This window comes from Vombatus ursinus, unplaced genomic scaffold (assembly GCF_900497805.2).
Source record: "Vombatus ursinus unplaced genomic scaffold, bare-nosed wombat genome assembly UNPS02014798.1, whole genome shotgun sequence".
Lineage (NCBI taxonomy): Eukaryota > Metazoa > Chordata > Mammalia > Diprotodontia > Vombatidae > Vombatus > Vombatus ursinus.
In genome coordinates, this window is record NW_020954576.1 from 53,934,594 (window position 1) to 53,950,815 (window position 16,222).

The 16,222-nt window shown below is 47.4% G+C and overlaps 1 protein-coding gene across 3 annotated transcripts in view; it reads left to right on the forward strand.

Annotated features, from left to right (window-relative positions):
* Nucleotides 1-4,284: 4,284 nt before the first annotated feature.
* Nucleotides 4,285-16,222, forward strand: part of ARHGEF2 (Rho/Rac guanine nucleotide exchange factor 2) — a 36,664-nt gene continuing 24,726 nt past the window's right edge. Inside the window, exons 1-5 of one of the 3 annotated variants that reach the window (XM_027870841.1) lie at nt 4,285-4,565; nt 6,578-6,692; nt 8,523-8,634; nt 9,278-9,320; nt 10,637-10,748. In XM_027870841.1, the coding sequence (XP_027726642.1) occupies nt 4,306-4,565; nt 6,578-6,692; nt 8,523-8,634; nt 9,278-9,320; nt 10,637-10,748 (642 nt within the window). In that variant the 5' untranslated portion in view covers nt 4,285-4,305. Of the gene's footprint in view, nt 4,566-6,574; nt 6,693-8,522; nt 8,635-9,277; nt 9,321-10,636; nt 10,749-16,222 lie in introns of those variants that run through there. The other 2 variants (XM_027870842.1, XM_027870840.1) reach the window with 2 other exon arrangements.

The window sequence follows — 16,222 nt, forward strand, 5'->3', positions numbered from 1 at the left end:
ATAGCAACTAGCCCCTCCTTCTTGTGGAAGGGGGAAAGGTGTGGGAGGGGGAGAGGAGGGAAGTGTCTTTTTTTTTTTTTTAAGTTCCTGTGAAGAGATTTAAGAATCTAAAACTCAGCCCCTAGGAGCTGCGTAGGCCTGGGAAAAGATCAAAGTTGCCTCCAGTTGGATAATGCTTGGTTATTAGTTTGACACAATCATCTTTCTACTCTCCTGTGTTTCACTCTCTCCTGTCCTACCCTTCCCTGTACCCCCATATCTCACACACACAGACACAGAGACAAACACAGCCCAGCATTTGCTGGAAGCAAACACTTCTGGAATACAGCTTTCCCATGCATTCCCCCACCTAGCCTTTCAGGGAAACTGATGGAATGAGCAAAAAAAAAAAAAAGAAAAAAAGATTAAAATTCGGGAGTGGGGAGGGGCTGTCTCTATCTGCTTTCTTTAGGGGCTTGTCTCCTAGTTTGTTATGAGATGGTTCTTCATTCCAGCTATATAAACTGGGGCTTGGAAGTTGGTCATGCTTTGGTCCTACACATTCTCCCTTAGGTCCATCACCCCCTCAACTGCCCCAGTCTCTCCCTATACACTAGGCCAGTGGAGTGTCTGCCCCTGGACCCAGTGACACCTTCTCCAAGCCAGACTGACAGACTGATGGTGTGTTCCTGTGGGTAGGCATTGTGCCTTCTGTTCAGGGTTTCCAGGGCAGCCTAGTGTTGTGCTTGGAGTGCTGGACAGGAAGTGCTATCAGGAAGTCCTGGGTCCAAATCCGGCCTCAGGCACTTACCAGCTGTGTAACCCTAATTAAGTCATTTCTCTGAGTCTTGCTTTCCTCATCTCTAAAATGGGGATGAGAATAATAGCACCTACCTCACAGAGATAATGTATGTAAAACCCTAGGAAAGAGTCATAAATGTAACCTATTATTTCCTTGTTCATTTCATGGTCTGGGTCTCTTCTGCAGTAGTCAGTCAGAAAGCTCCTAATGCTGGGTAGCCATCCCACCTGCCTTGCATTAATTTCAGGCTGTTTGTCTTCTGTTCTTTCCTCCATGAAGTTGGAGAGTGTGGTTCACTCATGTAATTCAGGTAACAGCTGAAGATGCTCAGACCCCCTTTCCTGGCTCTTTCTGATTCTGCCAGGCCCCTTGGGGTTCCCTTTCTCCAGTTGTAACATGGAGTGACACTTTCTCCCTGCTTCCCCACTCCTTCCCACCCCCCAAAAAAGCATGCATCTCAGGTAGTGACCTCTTTGAGTACCATGGTCAATGTAGAGATAAGGTTCCACCTCCTCTCAACCTGGATACAGTTCAGTGAATGCCTTTCCACTCTGCATTCTTTTCTTTTTAACTGTTATATCACCGAACATCAAGTACTTTGCTCATTGCTCCAAGAATGTTGACCGAGTGACTAGTTCGATTGTTAACTGCAGCAGAGGGGATGCAAGTTAGATACCCAAAAGATTTCCTTGAAGTTAGAAATAGTGTGGATAACACTGAAAGGGTGCTTGAAAATGAGACATGTTGACACTTCAGGGCTGGAGAACCATCCTTCCCTGAGAGGGGTGAATGAAATGACCTACTCTCTTCCTGATGTTCTTCCCCACCCCACCCCCAAAAGGGTTTGACAACCCAGATCTATTTCAGAACCTCCTATCTATGCTCAGCGGAAACAGCAATGTGACATGATATGATCTCATTCTGAAGCTAAATAAAGCCATTGTGTGAGACCCAGCTCTGGCTACTACTCCCTTGTTCCATTTCCTAAGCTCAGGAGGCCTGTGGGGGGAGAGGGGTTGAGGGAGAGTCTTTGGAAGGAAGGAAGATCAAGAAACAGAAAAGGAAATACAGCTAGGAGGCCAGGATTTGGGGAAGAGGATGCTGAGGAGGGATTAACCAAGAGCTAGTATTGTGGGGGAGGTAGCCAGACCCCCGTCCCTTGAAGAGCAGAGTGAGGCACCTAAGTTGTAGCACTGGGACAAAAGAAAGAATTTTCTGGGAGCGGAAAAGAGGTTTGAGAAATGCCTAACTGGGCTTCAGTTTCTTCCTCTGTAAAGTGACGCTATTGGTCAATATGATCTCTAAGATTCATTCCAGCTCTAAATCCTATGTCTCTATGTCATGAGGGAGGAGGAACTTTTGGGGATTCCATTTTTTTTTTAAATTTAATTTAATTTTTATTTATTTATTTTAGGCAGTTAGTGACTTGCCCAGGGTCACACCCCTAGTAAGTGTCAAGTGTTTGGTCTGAGGCCACATTTGAACTCAGGTCCTCCTGACTTCAGGGCCAGTGCTCTATCCACTGCCCTGAGATTCCATCTTCATACAGGCTAGAATGAGAGCAGAGGGAGGGGGAATTGGAAGGCCTTCCACTGGATGGACCTACATGGGACTGGCACCATGGAAGTGGGGGCTTTGGGAGGAAGAGAGATGGGAACTCCATGATACGGGGATCAGGGACTGTGTCCAAACAGGGTTAAGTGACTTGCCCAAGATTACATAGCTAGTAAGTGTCTGAGGCCAGATTTGAACTGCAGTCTTCCTGACTCCTGGCCCAGCACTTTATTTCACCACCTAGCTGCCTAGACATAGGTGGAGACTCATTTGCATGGTCATCTAGAGATAACAAAGCTCCTGTTCTCTCCTCATTTGCCTCTCCCTCTCCAGTCCCTCTCTAGTTCCTGTCCCTTTTCCCTCATCCACAGTTCCACACAGTTTTGTATCCACCTTTTCCTGGAAAGTGCCTAGTTGGCAGAGAATCTTGCCTTGACCCCAGAGCTATTCACCATCTTTCCCACTCCCTTCAGATGTACCTATCCTGGCTGCCAACATGATTGGGTGCCAGCTTGTACAGATGGCATCAGGCCCAGATGTGGAGAAGAAAGGCCTTTTTGGTGGCTGGCTGCATATTAGCCTCCTACTTGACATAGAAAGGGCATGGATGGGCACAGTGGCTGCACCCAGTTTCCTTTTTCCCTCTCTGGGTACCACAGGTCAGGAACTAAGACTTATCAGCTGCAGAAGTCTAAGGGTCTGATTCCCTGTCTGCCTTAGGTGGTAAAGGGTCATATGGTTGGTGACTAGCCAAGAATCTTCTTTTCTGTAGCTTCTGCATGTGGCCAAGGATAGTGGGCAGATTTGGGTTGTGAGGGAGGGAAAACAGATGAGAGGAAGAACTTTTTTTTTTATTTTTAGGCAATTGGGGTTAAGTGACTTGCCCAGGGTCACACAGCTAGTAAGTGTCAAGTGTTTGGTCTGAGGCTGGATTTGAAGTCAGGTCCTCCTGAGTCCAGACCTGGTGCTCTATCCACTGCGCCACCTAGCTGCCCTGAGAGGAAGAACTTTTTAACATTCAGGAGATCCCTGGGGTAACTAATGGGCTTGGGAGAAGCTTATGCCCCACCTTCATACCCCTGCCCTTGATGAACCTGGCAGAGGTAATGACCCAGACATCCTGCCTTTCAGCTCCTCATGGCCACTCCTGAAATCTCACTAGATAGTGAGGTGTCATCGTTAGAGAAGTAGTCCCTGAAAGCTCAGATGCCTGTATCTCCATCACAATGTTAAAATTGTGGACTTAGGTATATGGCATTGGTTTGGTGGATTGGTTGGCATCACTTCATAGATTGGGACTTTATCACCCTCAATGTCAAGAGTCCTTGGAGAGTTCATGTATCTTTGATATACTCTAGCATGAGCACTGGTGCCAATGTGCCTGCTTCCAAGAAGGTGATGTGGGCCCATTTGCCACTTTGCCACTCATCTCTATGCCACATCACCTGGATTATACTCCACCCCTTTTGAACAATAGTTCTGGAAACAGTATTCATATCAATACTACCATTCCTGGAAAGGATATGTCAATCATTTGCCCTCTGATCATCATTCCCTCCGATTTCCAAAATATGCTTCCCTGGCCACCACTCCCCTATATGTATTGTCTTCTTCTGTTAGAGTATAAACTCCTTGAGGACAGGTATTGACCTACTTGTTTGTATTTATATCTAATGTTTGGCACATAGTAAGCAATTAATGCTTTTTTATTCCTTTGTTTGAGAGAGGGTGCAGTTGATAGAGTGTCTCAAGGGAGCAGAAACTAAAGTTGGTTGGTATAGCTGGAAACACTGCCTTAAAAAAAAAAGCAGCAGCAGCAAATATGAAAGATATTTAGGAACCTAGCCTGGAAGGATGAGAGCTGCTCCTCCTTATCCCCAGTGCAGGAGGCCCTTAAAGGAGAGGACCCAAGTCTGCCTCCCCCCAACCTTACCTTATCTTCTGCCTAGGTAAGCCTATCTGCCACTTCCATGAATGAGGAAATCCCAGAGGCCTTCCTGGCAGGAGGAGACCCAGTGCCCCAAGGAAGAACTCGGAGATGCCTGTCAGTCGGGGAGCATGGAGGGCAGTCTCAGGAAGAAGAGGAGGAAGAGGAAAATGGCTTCCAGCCAGTGCCCCTCCGAAGATCAAAAGCCTATCGTACCCGAAACTATATTTGTGACCCTCTCAGACGTCACAGTTGGGAGCCTGATCGTGTATTCCAAGATGCTGCCAATTATCCACTGGGAGGGTAAGCCTGCAAGGGACCTAAGTACTCTGTTCCCCCACCTATCTTTTCGGAATCCCTAGACTTAGGAGAAGATGGAATAGTGAGAAGAACTAAGTTGTCTTGGCACTTTAATCACCTGCATACAGTTGCCCTCAGATTTGGGAGATCAGTAAGGATGGGGGAGTCTGAGCCTCTAGTCACCACCCAAGGGACTTAGGAGGACAAAACTCAGGTATCTAATTCAGAACCCCTTTTGGACTCTGGGAGTTCCTGTCTATGGTCTTAGAGATAGATCTCTCTTAGTAGCCCTAACTTCCTCCAATAATCCTTTCTTCTTGCTTTTTGGAGAATTGGGAAAACTGAGGGAGAGGAGAACAGGATTCCCTTTCTTAGCTATTCTCTATCAGTATTAGGTTCCATCCCTCTCTTCAGCTGCTATTCTTTCTCTTACTTCCTAAGCCTGACATACATCTTTAATCTTGAATTTCATAGAATCATGAACAATGCCAGGAGAAACTTTATAGTTTATCTGGTCTAACTCCTTTAATTTTTCAGATGTAAAAACAGGGGAAGAGAGAGGTTAAATTGTTTGGGAGCTTTCTAGAGAGAGTTGAGCATAGTACCTCTTACCTCACATTCAGGAATATGCCAGCCCACTGATTTCATTCTGAGGCTAGCACAGAAGTAACTTCTCAATAATTTTAAATTTAGTGGAATAAACTTGCATTTTGATTGAATAAATTCTCAGCTTTTTGGGTATTCTAAGGAGTTAGGGCTCTCTTGGATATGGGTAAAGGGAACAGTTTACACACCCCTAGAGCTGGGCATAGGTAGACAGATGGAGGCATCTCTCCTGGAAAATCCCCAACCATTTCTCCAAAGACAGAAGAAGTCAGGAGGAAAAGATTCAGGGTCAGATTGAAACAGAGTAAGTGGTGAATGTAGGGACCGGCCATTTAGGATTAAGCATATTTCCTCTGGCCCTGATCCCTTGACTTTGGTAAGTATACCTATCTCCTGCTGCTAGATTAGACTGAGTTTGGAGAGAGAGATACCTAACTTGTATCCCTGTGCTAAGCTGAGTGGGAGTGGAGGGTGTGGGGAACCAAGCATCTCTCCAGCATCTAGGAACTGAGAAAGCATGGTACCTCCCCAGCTGACGTGACGTTCCCCCTCATTGCTCTACAGTCCTCACAGTGCCTCATCCAAAGTTACTTCTCTATATAGGGCAGAGAGTGTAAGGCAATCAGGGAGGCAGGTTTGGAGGTAATAGCCTAGAGAAAAAACTGGAGGTGGCATGAAGTAGGGAGACCCAGTTACCACCATCATCCTCCCTCCCTTCCCTGCCCTCTCTTTCTTCTGGGACAGAGCTCACTCTTGGCCAGCAGGGGCCGCCCTTGTCTGCTATTTGCTTGGGAGAAGGCGCCAAATGGAGAGGCCTGCCTAGGCCAGCCTGTGTCCCTTGCCACGGATATGAGACAGAAGAGTCTAGCCAGGGATTAAATGGGGCAGTGCTGTTCAGAGCCTAGTCCCCTGCTGTTTTTTCCAGTCTGCTTACACATTACTCCCTTGCCTGCACTCCTGGCCTCCTTGATGCTCCTTACACAAGATGCTTGCCTTCCTGTATGCCTGCTCGTGTAGTACCTGCCCCCACCCCTTCTTTGGGTCTAGAATGTTCCCTCTCTCCTCACTTTTCCCTCTTGGAGTCCCTGGCTTCCTTCAAAATTCAGTTCAAGCGCCACCTTCTGCAGCCGGCCTTTCCTGGGCTATCCCCTCCTCCATCTACTCTGTAACCAACCATCTTTTATATACTAAATAGTTTCTTGTCTCCTCCACTAGAATGTAAGCTCCTTGAGGGTGGGGACTGTTTTTTTTTTTGTTTGCTTTTTCTTTTGTATTCCTAGTGCTTAGCACATAATAAGACCTTAATAAATGCTTGTTTATTGATCTGGTGCTTGTTGATATCTCTCCAAGTGCTGTGTATGCATGGTGCTAAGGGACACTGTTAGTGAAGTGAATGTGTGTTTCAGCAGGAACCTGCAAAAACTGGGGCCCAGGGACCCCCGGAGAATTCCCTTACATCAAAGTCAGGAGGAGCTGGAGACGCTTCTGAGGCTGCAGGACCAGAGTGCCCAACACCAATACCTGGTATGGATAGACTCCTCTTCCCATGGGCACTGGGTACTTACCCCTCAAACTATGGCACAGTCTCACTCTTCCCCAGTCCACTTCTCCAAACACACTGTTTATCTTATATCTTTATGGGCTTTTGTTGTGCCCATTTGTCTCCCTCTGCCTTGTTTCTACATCTCTTTTTCTAATAGGGATCGAGTATTTAAGGCTAGAAAGTAGCTTAGAGATTTTTGAGTCTAGCCCCTCATTTTATAGATGGAGTAAGTGAGGCCCAGAAGTGAGGCCCATGGTCACATCTAATAAGTAGCAGGTCTGGAATTCTGACCCATGTCAGAACTAACTCCAAATCCAGTGCTCTTTCCATTCCATTACACTTCCTGCCCCCATCCCCATCCCGGTCATTTTCTGTATCCTTCTCTGCCGTGTCTCTTTATTTTCTCTGTGTCTTTCTGGGCCTCTGTGCTTCCTGTCTGTGTATGAGTCTCTATCTATCATTGTCTGATTTCATCTACTGATTGCTCTAATCTTTTGCTTCCTAAGTTACCCACAATTTGAGGGGTGAGGAACTTCTCCAAAATAGATAGATGTGTTTTATTCCCAGAGGTATGAAACAGGCCCCCTCTTTTTTGGCCCTTTCAACTGTGGACCCCCAAGTCCCCTCATTGCTTTTGAAGCAAACTCTTTCCTTCTTAACTATGAGTGCACTTTATAAATATATAGGTAAGCCTACGTATCTGGGACTCTGATAAACAATAGTAGTTAAAATAGTAGTGGTCCACTAAGTAGGGGAGTCCCTACCATTTCTGCCACCTCTGTCTGGCCAATGTACCTAGAGTCTTTCCTGTCCTCAGCTCTTCAGTAACCCAATGTTTGGGAATTAGAGAAACAATCTAGCTCACTGAGGGTCTCCTCATCAAGACAAAATGCTTAATTTGTTGGAAACCTAAATCAGGGAAGAGGGGGAGGGTAGCCAGCTCCAGGAAAACCTGGTTGCATTTTCTACATCAGAATCTTTGGTTGATACAACCATTGGTACCTCATCCAGTCTGGGGCCCAAGTGCCCCATCCTCCTAACTTTTCTGCCCCTCCTTCCCAATCCAGGCTTGAGGATACCTAGGTCTTTTCCAAAGCCTTGTTATAGTTTATCTCCCAAACAGCCAAACAGTAGTCTAGCCTTGCTTTCATTTGTAAAAGGAAGCCATGGCTAAGGAGGTTAGACCTACTTGCCTCTACCAGTGTTGGAGTGCATATTCCCTATTTTCATCTCTCATCCTTTTTACTCCCTTCCCTTCCTTCTTCCCTCTCCTCTTCCTCCTTTGTTCTCCTTACCATCTTTCTCTCTTCTTCCCATTTCTCTTTCTTCATTCCTTTTTTTTAAGCTGTCCTCCACTTTTCTTTCCACTGCATTTTCTCCCTAATTAAATTAGTGCCATTTGTCTCACTGATTCTAATAAGGTTCCCTCCTTCCACCCCAAATCAGACTGGGTAATCCAGTCAGATTGAGTGATTCATAAGATTATTCACTTTACCAGAGTTGTCTATACACCAAATCAGATTGAGAAATACAAGACTAGGCCATTCAGAATAGTATGTTTTCTTCTTAAAGATCTCCTACGTTAAGAATGCCTGAAGGCATTGTGCCTGGAAGGGAACAGGATTGGATGCAATAATAGTTTTCCAACCATCTAAAGTGAAAGATCCTAAGTGGGTAGTCAAGGAAAGGGTAGCCTCTATTTGGGAGGCCCACATTTAGAAAGGAATCAACTGATGTAAGGTGGGGAGAGTCTGGTAGAAAGGTGAACTCAATAACCTCTTGGGGGGGTGGGGATGTTGGGCTGATTATAGGTTCAGAGTTCCCACCATCCATCCTCTGGTGCCTCGAATGCTGCCTGTGGCATCCTCTCCAAATCTGTATCCCTGAGCGGTATTGATGGCTACTTGGATCTAGATGGTGATGGTGAGTAAGGGGGAAGGGAATGTATCCCCTTCTTCTTCCCTGAAGTATTGGGACCAGATTGAACTGTTTTATCTGAGTCAGGGAATCTAGTTAAGGGCTCGGTGGGACTGGGAAGGTATCCTGGCTTTTTATCACAACTCGGTCTATGCTTAACCACACTCCCTTTGTAGACCCCCCAAATTCCTATCCAAAATGAGGGGGAATATATACATCTTCCTGACTTTTTCTTTCATCAAAAACCAGGGACTCAGGACACAAGCATCTGGAGCTCCAGCCTACGTCTTCCCCATAGGTAGAGGACAATCCTCAATTCCCCTTCTGTCCAAGATGGAGAATTGGATCCTAAGCATCTGTCCACTCCCCATTTACCAGAAACAAAGTCAAGAACCTAGATATTGGGGCCCCCAGCTTCCTTTTAGTTTTCCTAGGTGTTCTAATTTAGGTCTCAGACCTATTTTTTTTTTCTGTTCAGACCCCGCCCTCACCCTCTCTCCAGAAAGTCCCCAGTGCCCGCCCTGAGGATGGAGTCATAGGCACCTGTAGCCCTGGGAACCTGATCCAAGGTGTAGAGAGGGGGAAGGGAGTAGCTGTAGGTGCCTTTGTCTGGCTTTAGCCAGACACATCTCTTCTCCTTTTGTGTTAGCAGAGAATTTACCCCGATCTCCTGATCCTGACTTCAACAACGGGTGAGTGTAGAGCTCAACAAGCCCCTCAGAAAGCTGAAGGTAGGTCAACCAAAGGGGTTGTGGGTGGTGGACTTTGTGACCTTCAGGGGTCACTTTGTTTTCAGAAACACTGTTCCCTAGTCAACACTCCTTCCACTTCTAATGCTTGTAATTCTCCAAGCACCCTAGAAACTTCTTTCTCTTTGGAAGGTTTGGAATTTGACCCATTCTTCCCTGGGAGATGAAGAGGAGGCTTAGGTGATTCCCAGTGTCACTACTGCATGGAGGAGAAATTAGGAGGAAGGGAGTGTCCAGGATACAGGGATAAGTTTCGAGGTGGGAAAGCCAGTAACAAAAGGCTAGGGGATGGAAAATGGCTGGGAAAGCTAGCTTTTAGGGAGGGAGAGCAGGCAGGGCCAGTGACCTTGGAGCACTGGTCAAACATTAAGGGACTCAGATAATTGACAAATGAGATGGGGCAAGAGTTGGAAAGGCAGTGGGTACAGGAAAGGAACAGGACTAGGTTGGGGCTGAGGGAATAGTAGAGGAGAAGGGAGGGGGCTAGAGGCCACACTGGGTGAGAAAACCTTGTGCTGGAAGATTTCAATAAGTATCATGTAAATGAGCATGCAAATCAGCACCTGTTTGAATCCCACAGCTGTGGCCTGTTTAGTAGGACAGCATTGTAAAGGGGCCCTTTAAAACACTAAGTTCTGCTTTTGGGTCCCTTAAGTCTCCAGCTGACACAGCCCCCTCCTGGCTTCGAGCTTTGGAATTAGCTCATGGGATAGGGCTGATGAAATCCCAGGAAACTCGGCTCTGACTGGCAATGAGCCCAGGGACCATTCTCAAACAGAGAAGGGGGGGGCAGGTATAGTTCACCGAGGGTTCCCTAACCACTGAGGTTGGCAACAGGAAAAACATGGCCTCTGAGGCGCCCAAACTCCATACTGCTTCTATTTGGGGTCTGCATGGGGTCAAGAGAAGCCAAGCCCTGATCCTTAACCTCTCAGGAGGATGGGGGGAGTCTCTGGTTAACTGGGAGGAGCTTGGAGCCACCCTCTGGAATAGAGGGATAAAATAAACCAGAGCTGGGAGGTCCAGACAACTGGAAGGGGAGGGAAGAGGTTGGTATCTGTTTCTCTGAGGCTTTTTCTCTGACTCTCTTCTCTTTCTCACTGTTTCTCACCCACTCTCTGGGTGTCTTCATCTCTTGTATCTCTCTCTCTCTCTCTCCAACATGGTGTCTCTAGTCTCTCTATCTGTTAGCTTTCTGGGGGTGGCTTTGTTCCTTGCATCCTGTCTCTGTCTCCAATTCTGTCCCTTTATTTCTTCAGTCTCTGGGGAGGCAGCTGCAGCCAACTGGACGTAAAGCTCTCAGGAAAACGGGCAGGCCACTCCCTTCAACGGACCCTCAGCCTCCTTTGGGGCATGACGGGCAAGGCCAAGGTAGGAGCCAGTGGGGACCCAGGTCTTCACCTTTGTTCTTCTTCCCCTCTCCCTTCAATTCCTATCCCTGTAAACAGAGACTTTGGATCTGGGTTCAGTTTTGAAGAAGGAGCCAGATAAGCTCCCTTTCCCAACAACGTATTTCTCTTCTGTTCCCACCCAGTCTACTATCCCCCAACTGTTCCTCCCCCTTAGCTGCCAGCTGTAGGCAGCTGGATTCAGGGAAAGGCAAAGCTCCATAAACTTCAGATTTATATGGCTCTTCTCCCTTCCCTTTTTCCCTATATAGCTGAAAGATGGGCAGGAAAGGTCTTAAGCCCTGCTTGGGCAGATACCACAAGTAGAAGAAGTAACGTGGTGCCATACCCTGAGCAGAACTTCTTGTATGCATGTGTACATATCCTTGTGGCTATTTGCAATCCCACATCCCAGGCTGATGTAGATTCAGACACATACTTTCCAATTGTGTGTATTGCAGGGAGTTGAGGGTGGTATGGTTCTAAATGGAAGGGGAAGAAGCCTGATTGTTGCCATTTGTGCATCTCTAGATGCCTTCCAACCACATCTGCCATATGAGCACCTTCTCTGAAGCTGTTTTAGCCAGGGCACCCCCTTGTTCCTGGACTAGTTGGGAGGGAAAGTAAAGATGAGAAAACTATTGTGTTAGCATCTTCTCACCTGAGGGCTGTGGGTAGGTTAAGGCTGAAAGAGGGAAGAAAACACAGGGTCAGAGGAATATGAAAACCTTTAAGAGAAGAGGTCTTCTCTCCCCTCTCAGGAAATGCAAACCTCTGGAGAATGAAACCCAGAATCCCAAGATCCTAAGGTCTCTGTCTCCTCTCCCTGGGGGGCTCAGGGACAGGCAGACAAGTTCTAGATGATGGAATTCTTCTCTTCCTACAAGGTGGGGTTTAGCCAAGGAAACTGGCCTTATCCAGCTTGGATCTGAAAGGCTAGTCCTGATAAAGCAGAGGGTGTTTAGGGCCCCTGGTGTTCAGGTGGGAATAGAAAAGCTTTTAGAGTTAAGTCTGGGAATTTTTGCCATTCAACATTTCCTCCCCCACACTCACTGTTTCTAGCTCTCAGTACCCTCTGGACTCCTCTTTTTCTGGCTTACTCCTTATGTCTCTTTATCTTTTTCCTGTCTAAGCTGTCTTCCTCATTGCATATATCTTTTGTCTATATCTTCTTTGCCTCCCTTTCACACCTTATCTCTGCTTTTCTCCCTTCCTGTCCTGGTTCAGTAGAGATCATAGGGCAAGGAAAGAGCCTTCTATGTCTTCTAGGAGATGAAGTCCTACTAAGCATAAAGAGAAAGACGTGCCTTTCACATGGGAATGTTCCAGAATTGCATTGGTAGTAGTAATTATACTTTCCTCCTCCTTAAATATTAGAGGTCTAGGACAAAGCCCAGGAGGTGAGGGAGCCTCTGATGTCCCTCTTTTCAGCCCCAGCCCACCCCCCAGAGCTCTCATCTTGTTGCTGAACCTTGTAAGATTCACCTCCTGAGATGTCGCGTGGTGTAAGACCCACATCACCCCCTGTTTCAATGCTGGGTCAGAAAGGACAGCGTCAGAAATCTCTCTATTCCTTTTGTTGCTTCTTCTCCCAAGGATCTCCAATCACCTTGTAAGCTTCTCCACTGAAGAAATCTGAGGCACTGTTGTCTTCTTTCCCCTGGGTCTCATTTATACCATATGTTCTCTGTTTAACCCATGCCTTAGCTCCTTTCCTCTATCCTTCACCACGGGTCAATGTACAAGGGACAGAGCCAACCATCCACACTGCCCAACTGCTCACATGGCTTAGGACCAGGTGTCACCAAGTATTCAGATCCCCTTTTCCCTATTCTCCAAGAGGAAAAAGAATGTTTCTCATGTTGGATGGGATAAAGAAAGTAGTGGCTACTTTGAGTCTGGTAGGACAACAGATCTGAAGCCCCTCATTTTATAGATAAGGAAACTGGGAGTTGGCCAAGTCACACAAGCAGTAAATGTGAGAGGCAGGACATGACCCAAAGTCCTCTGCCTCCAACACCATTGTTCTTTCCACTGCACTGGGAGCTGTGGCATTTGAACACTATCATTTCATCTGAGATGGGTCACTGGCTAGGTTGGGAGTGGTGGGATTGATTTCCCAGCATCGAGGTGATGAGCATAGGCTGGGAGGCAGTGAGGGAGAAAGAGCGGAGACAAAACAATGTCCATGGTTCACCTTTGTGGCCAGAGTACAGGTTTTGAATAAGGCTGAATCCTTTGGGTTTCATGCAGATTGCCTCACCTTCCCTTCCTCTCTCTCCACAGAGGGAGGGCTCCATGAGAGATCATGGATGGACACTGCAGTGTGTGGGATGGAGCTTGAGGGTTGGAGATAGAAATGAGTAGGGTCTTCATTTTCCCCATGTCTAGTCTGAGTTTAGAGGCCGAGGGTAAAAAGGGGCTTACTAATTTCTAGGGCTTATTTAGGATTAGGGTTCAGATTTCTGTTCAGGTACATTTGGGAAAGCCTGTGTAAATCTGTTCTTCAGTTGCAGGTTGGCAGCCTCAGAGCCTGCCCAACGCTTGTGGAGGAGACTCAGAGCCATAGCCTGGCCCCTCCTCTGGGCCCCTCAGAGGGCGGGAGCAGGGAAGGGGAAAGAGGGGCTGGTTGACTCCGGCCTCTTGCAAGCTGTTTTTAAATTTAGCTCATTCGCCAGGCTTGGCTGCCTTTTGGGGGAGACAGAGTCCAGACGCCTGGGTCTAGGTGATAGAAGGGGTTATTGTCCCATTTTTGCTGGTCCTTCTTCTAGGTTCAGGGCAGGAAAGGAAAAAAAAAACAACAAGCATTTATTAAGTACCTACTATATGCCAGGTACTGCTACATGCTGGGACAATAAAGGTAAAAGACAGTCCCTGCTCTCAAGGAGCTCACAGTCTAACGGGAGAGACAACATGCAAACAACTATGTACAAACAAGCTAGATACAAGATACCATGGAGATAATCAACAGAGGGACAGCACTAGTATTAAGGGGAGGCTTTTGTTTTTTTGGTTTTTTTAGGCAATTGGAGTTAAGTGGCTTGCCCAGGCTCACACAGCTAGTAAGTGTCAAGTGTTTGGTCTGAGGCCGGATTTGAACTCAAGTCCTCCTGACTTCAGGGCTTGTGCTCTATCCACTGTGCCACCTAGCTGCCCAAGGGGAGGCTTCTTGAAGAGGGTGGAATTTTAGCTGGGACTTGAAGGAAGCCAGGAATCAGAGATGAGGAAGAAGAGAGTTCCAGGCATGAAAGACAGCCAGTGAAAATGCCTGGTGGTGGGAGCCTTATTAGCTGTGTGACCCTGGGCAAGTCACTTAATCCCTGTTTGTCTCAGTTTCTTCATCTGTAAAATGGGGATAATAATATTTGAGGATCAAATGAGATATTTGGGTTTGTTTTTGTTTTGGGGGGGGCAAGGCAATTGGAGTTAGGTGACTTGCCCAGGGTCATACACCGCTAGTAAATACAGACACTCAAGTGTCTGGTTTGAGACTGGATTTGAACTCAGGTCCTCCTGACTCCAGGGCCAGTGCTCTATCCACTACGCCATCTAGCTGCCCTGAGACGATATTTGGAAAGCATAGCACAATGCCTGGCACATAGTAGGCCCCGTAGAAATGCTTATTATCTCCCCTCAATAACACATAGGGGAAGTCAGGGAAGGCCTTTGGTAGGAGGAGACACTTGAGCTGAGCCTTGACTAGAGCTCCAAAACTGGATGTGTGAAGGGTTTTAAATACCAACCAGAGCAGTCTGTATTTTATCCTAGAGGCAAGACAGGTAGGGGGTCACTGAAACTTCTGGAGCAGGGAACTGACATGTGGATGAGACTGATGCCTTGGAAGGATTCCTGGGCAGCTGTGCGGAGGATGCGGAGAGGGCATGACCGGCTGCAGAGAAGCACTGAGAGGGAAGGCCCACAGACAGAACGGAGTGGATGGCAATCGCAGCTATTGCCCAGGTCCACTGTGAAGGTGGGGAGGGCCTGAATGAGTGGTGGCTGTGTGAACAGAGAGGAGGGGACAGGTTTGAAGGAGGTTACTGAGGCAGAATCAGCAAGGCTTGACAAACGTGACTGGATATCAGGAGTTGAGAGGGCAAAGAGTTAAGAATTTTTGTACTCTTGGCAGAAACAGGGAAGTTAGGGGTTGATTTAGGGATGGGAATAAGGCGATTTTAATTTTGGCCAGGTTGAGTTCTCAATATCTACAGGCCATACAGGTGGTGTGGTCCTAGAGGGATGGATATGTGGGCCTGAGTGTCATCTGCATACAGATAATAACTGAATCTATAAGAGCACTGCAACCAAACACAGTGGGTGGGACTCGGATAGATGATCCTGCTAAGGTGCTTAGAAAAAACCATCACAGAGAAAAGTGGAACCAAGAAAGAGCAAAAACCTTGGAGGAGGGAGTGGGCAGTAGTGTCAAAGGCTTGGTGGAGGTCAAGAAGGATAAGGACTGAGAAAAGGCCCTTGGATTTGGAAATAGAGATAATTAGTGACCCCGGGAAAGTGGTTGCTAGGGAGGAGAAAACACACTGATGGTGTGGGGGGAGGCCAAGCCAAACCCAGCCAATGAAAAGATGAAGGTTCCCAAAATAGTGGCAGGAGCTAAAACTGGCACCTAGAAGAATGCTGAGTTGGATTGGGGGGGGGGCAGGAAAAGAGAGCAGCTAGCTGTTGGGCCAGGTTGTCCCCCTTTAACACATGCCACACCCTCATAGACCAGAACCAGGCCAATCCCCAGCACAGATGGTATACAATTGTCTTTTCTTGGCTTCTCCGGAACAGTGGGACCTGCTGAGAAGCAGTCACAGGCTGCAAGGTGAGGGATTGAGGTCAGATTCAAAGAGTAATTTTCCTAAAAGCAAAAGAATTCCTCAGGAGGAATCTCTCAAAGGTGAGGAGTATTTAGCCACAAAGAACAAATTTAAGTGTTTACCATGGACCAGGTACTGTGCTAAACGCTGAGAATACAAAGAAAAACAAAAAGCACCCTCCCATTCCTGGGCCTGCCCAGCAAGGGAAAAGTGATGAGAAGAGAGCAGTCTTTGCGCTTAGTTTTAAACACAAGACTTAATTAAACTACAGCAGGAGCGATGGGACTTAAATTGAGAGACAGACTTCCTTAGCAGAACGGATGTTAACCTTCAGAAGAGGTCGGGGACTCTTCCCTGCTAGAGCCTCCCCTTCTGGGACGGGGCAAGATAAGTCCGGGGCCCCGGAGCTCTGGGGCCATGCCTTACCCCCGTGACGGGCAGGGGATTCTCCTCCAGCCTATAATAAACAAGGGACCCCGTTTACGGCGCCTCATATCTGACCCTTTGGCTGCACTTCTTAAACACTGAATATTGAGCTCTTTGGGTCCCTTCCCCCACCCCCGTCTCCTAAAGCCCAGCTTTACCTGAGGGCCTGGGGGAGGGGTGGGCCCCGGCCACCTTCTCCGCCCCCCCCCCC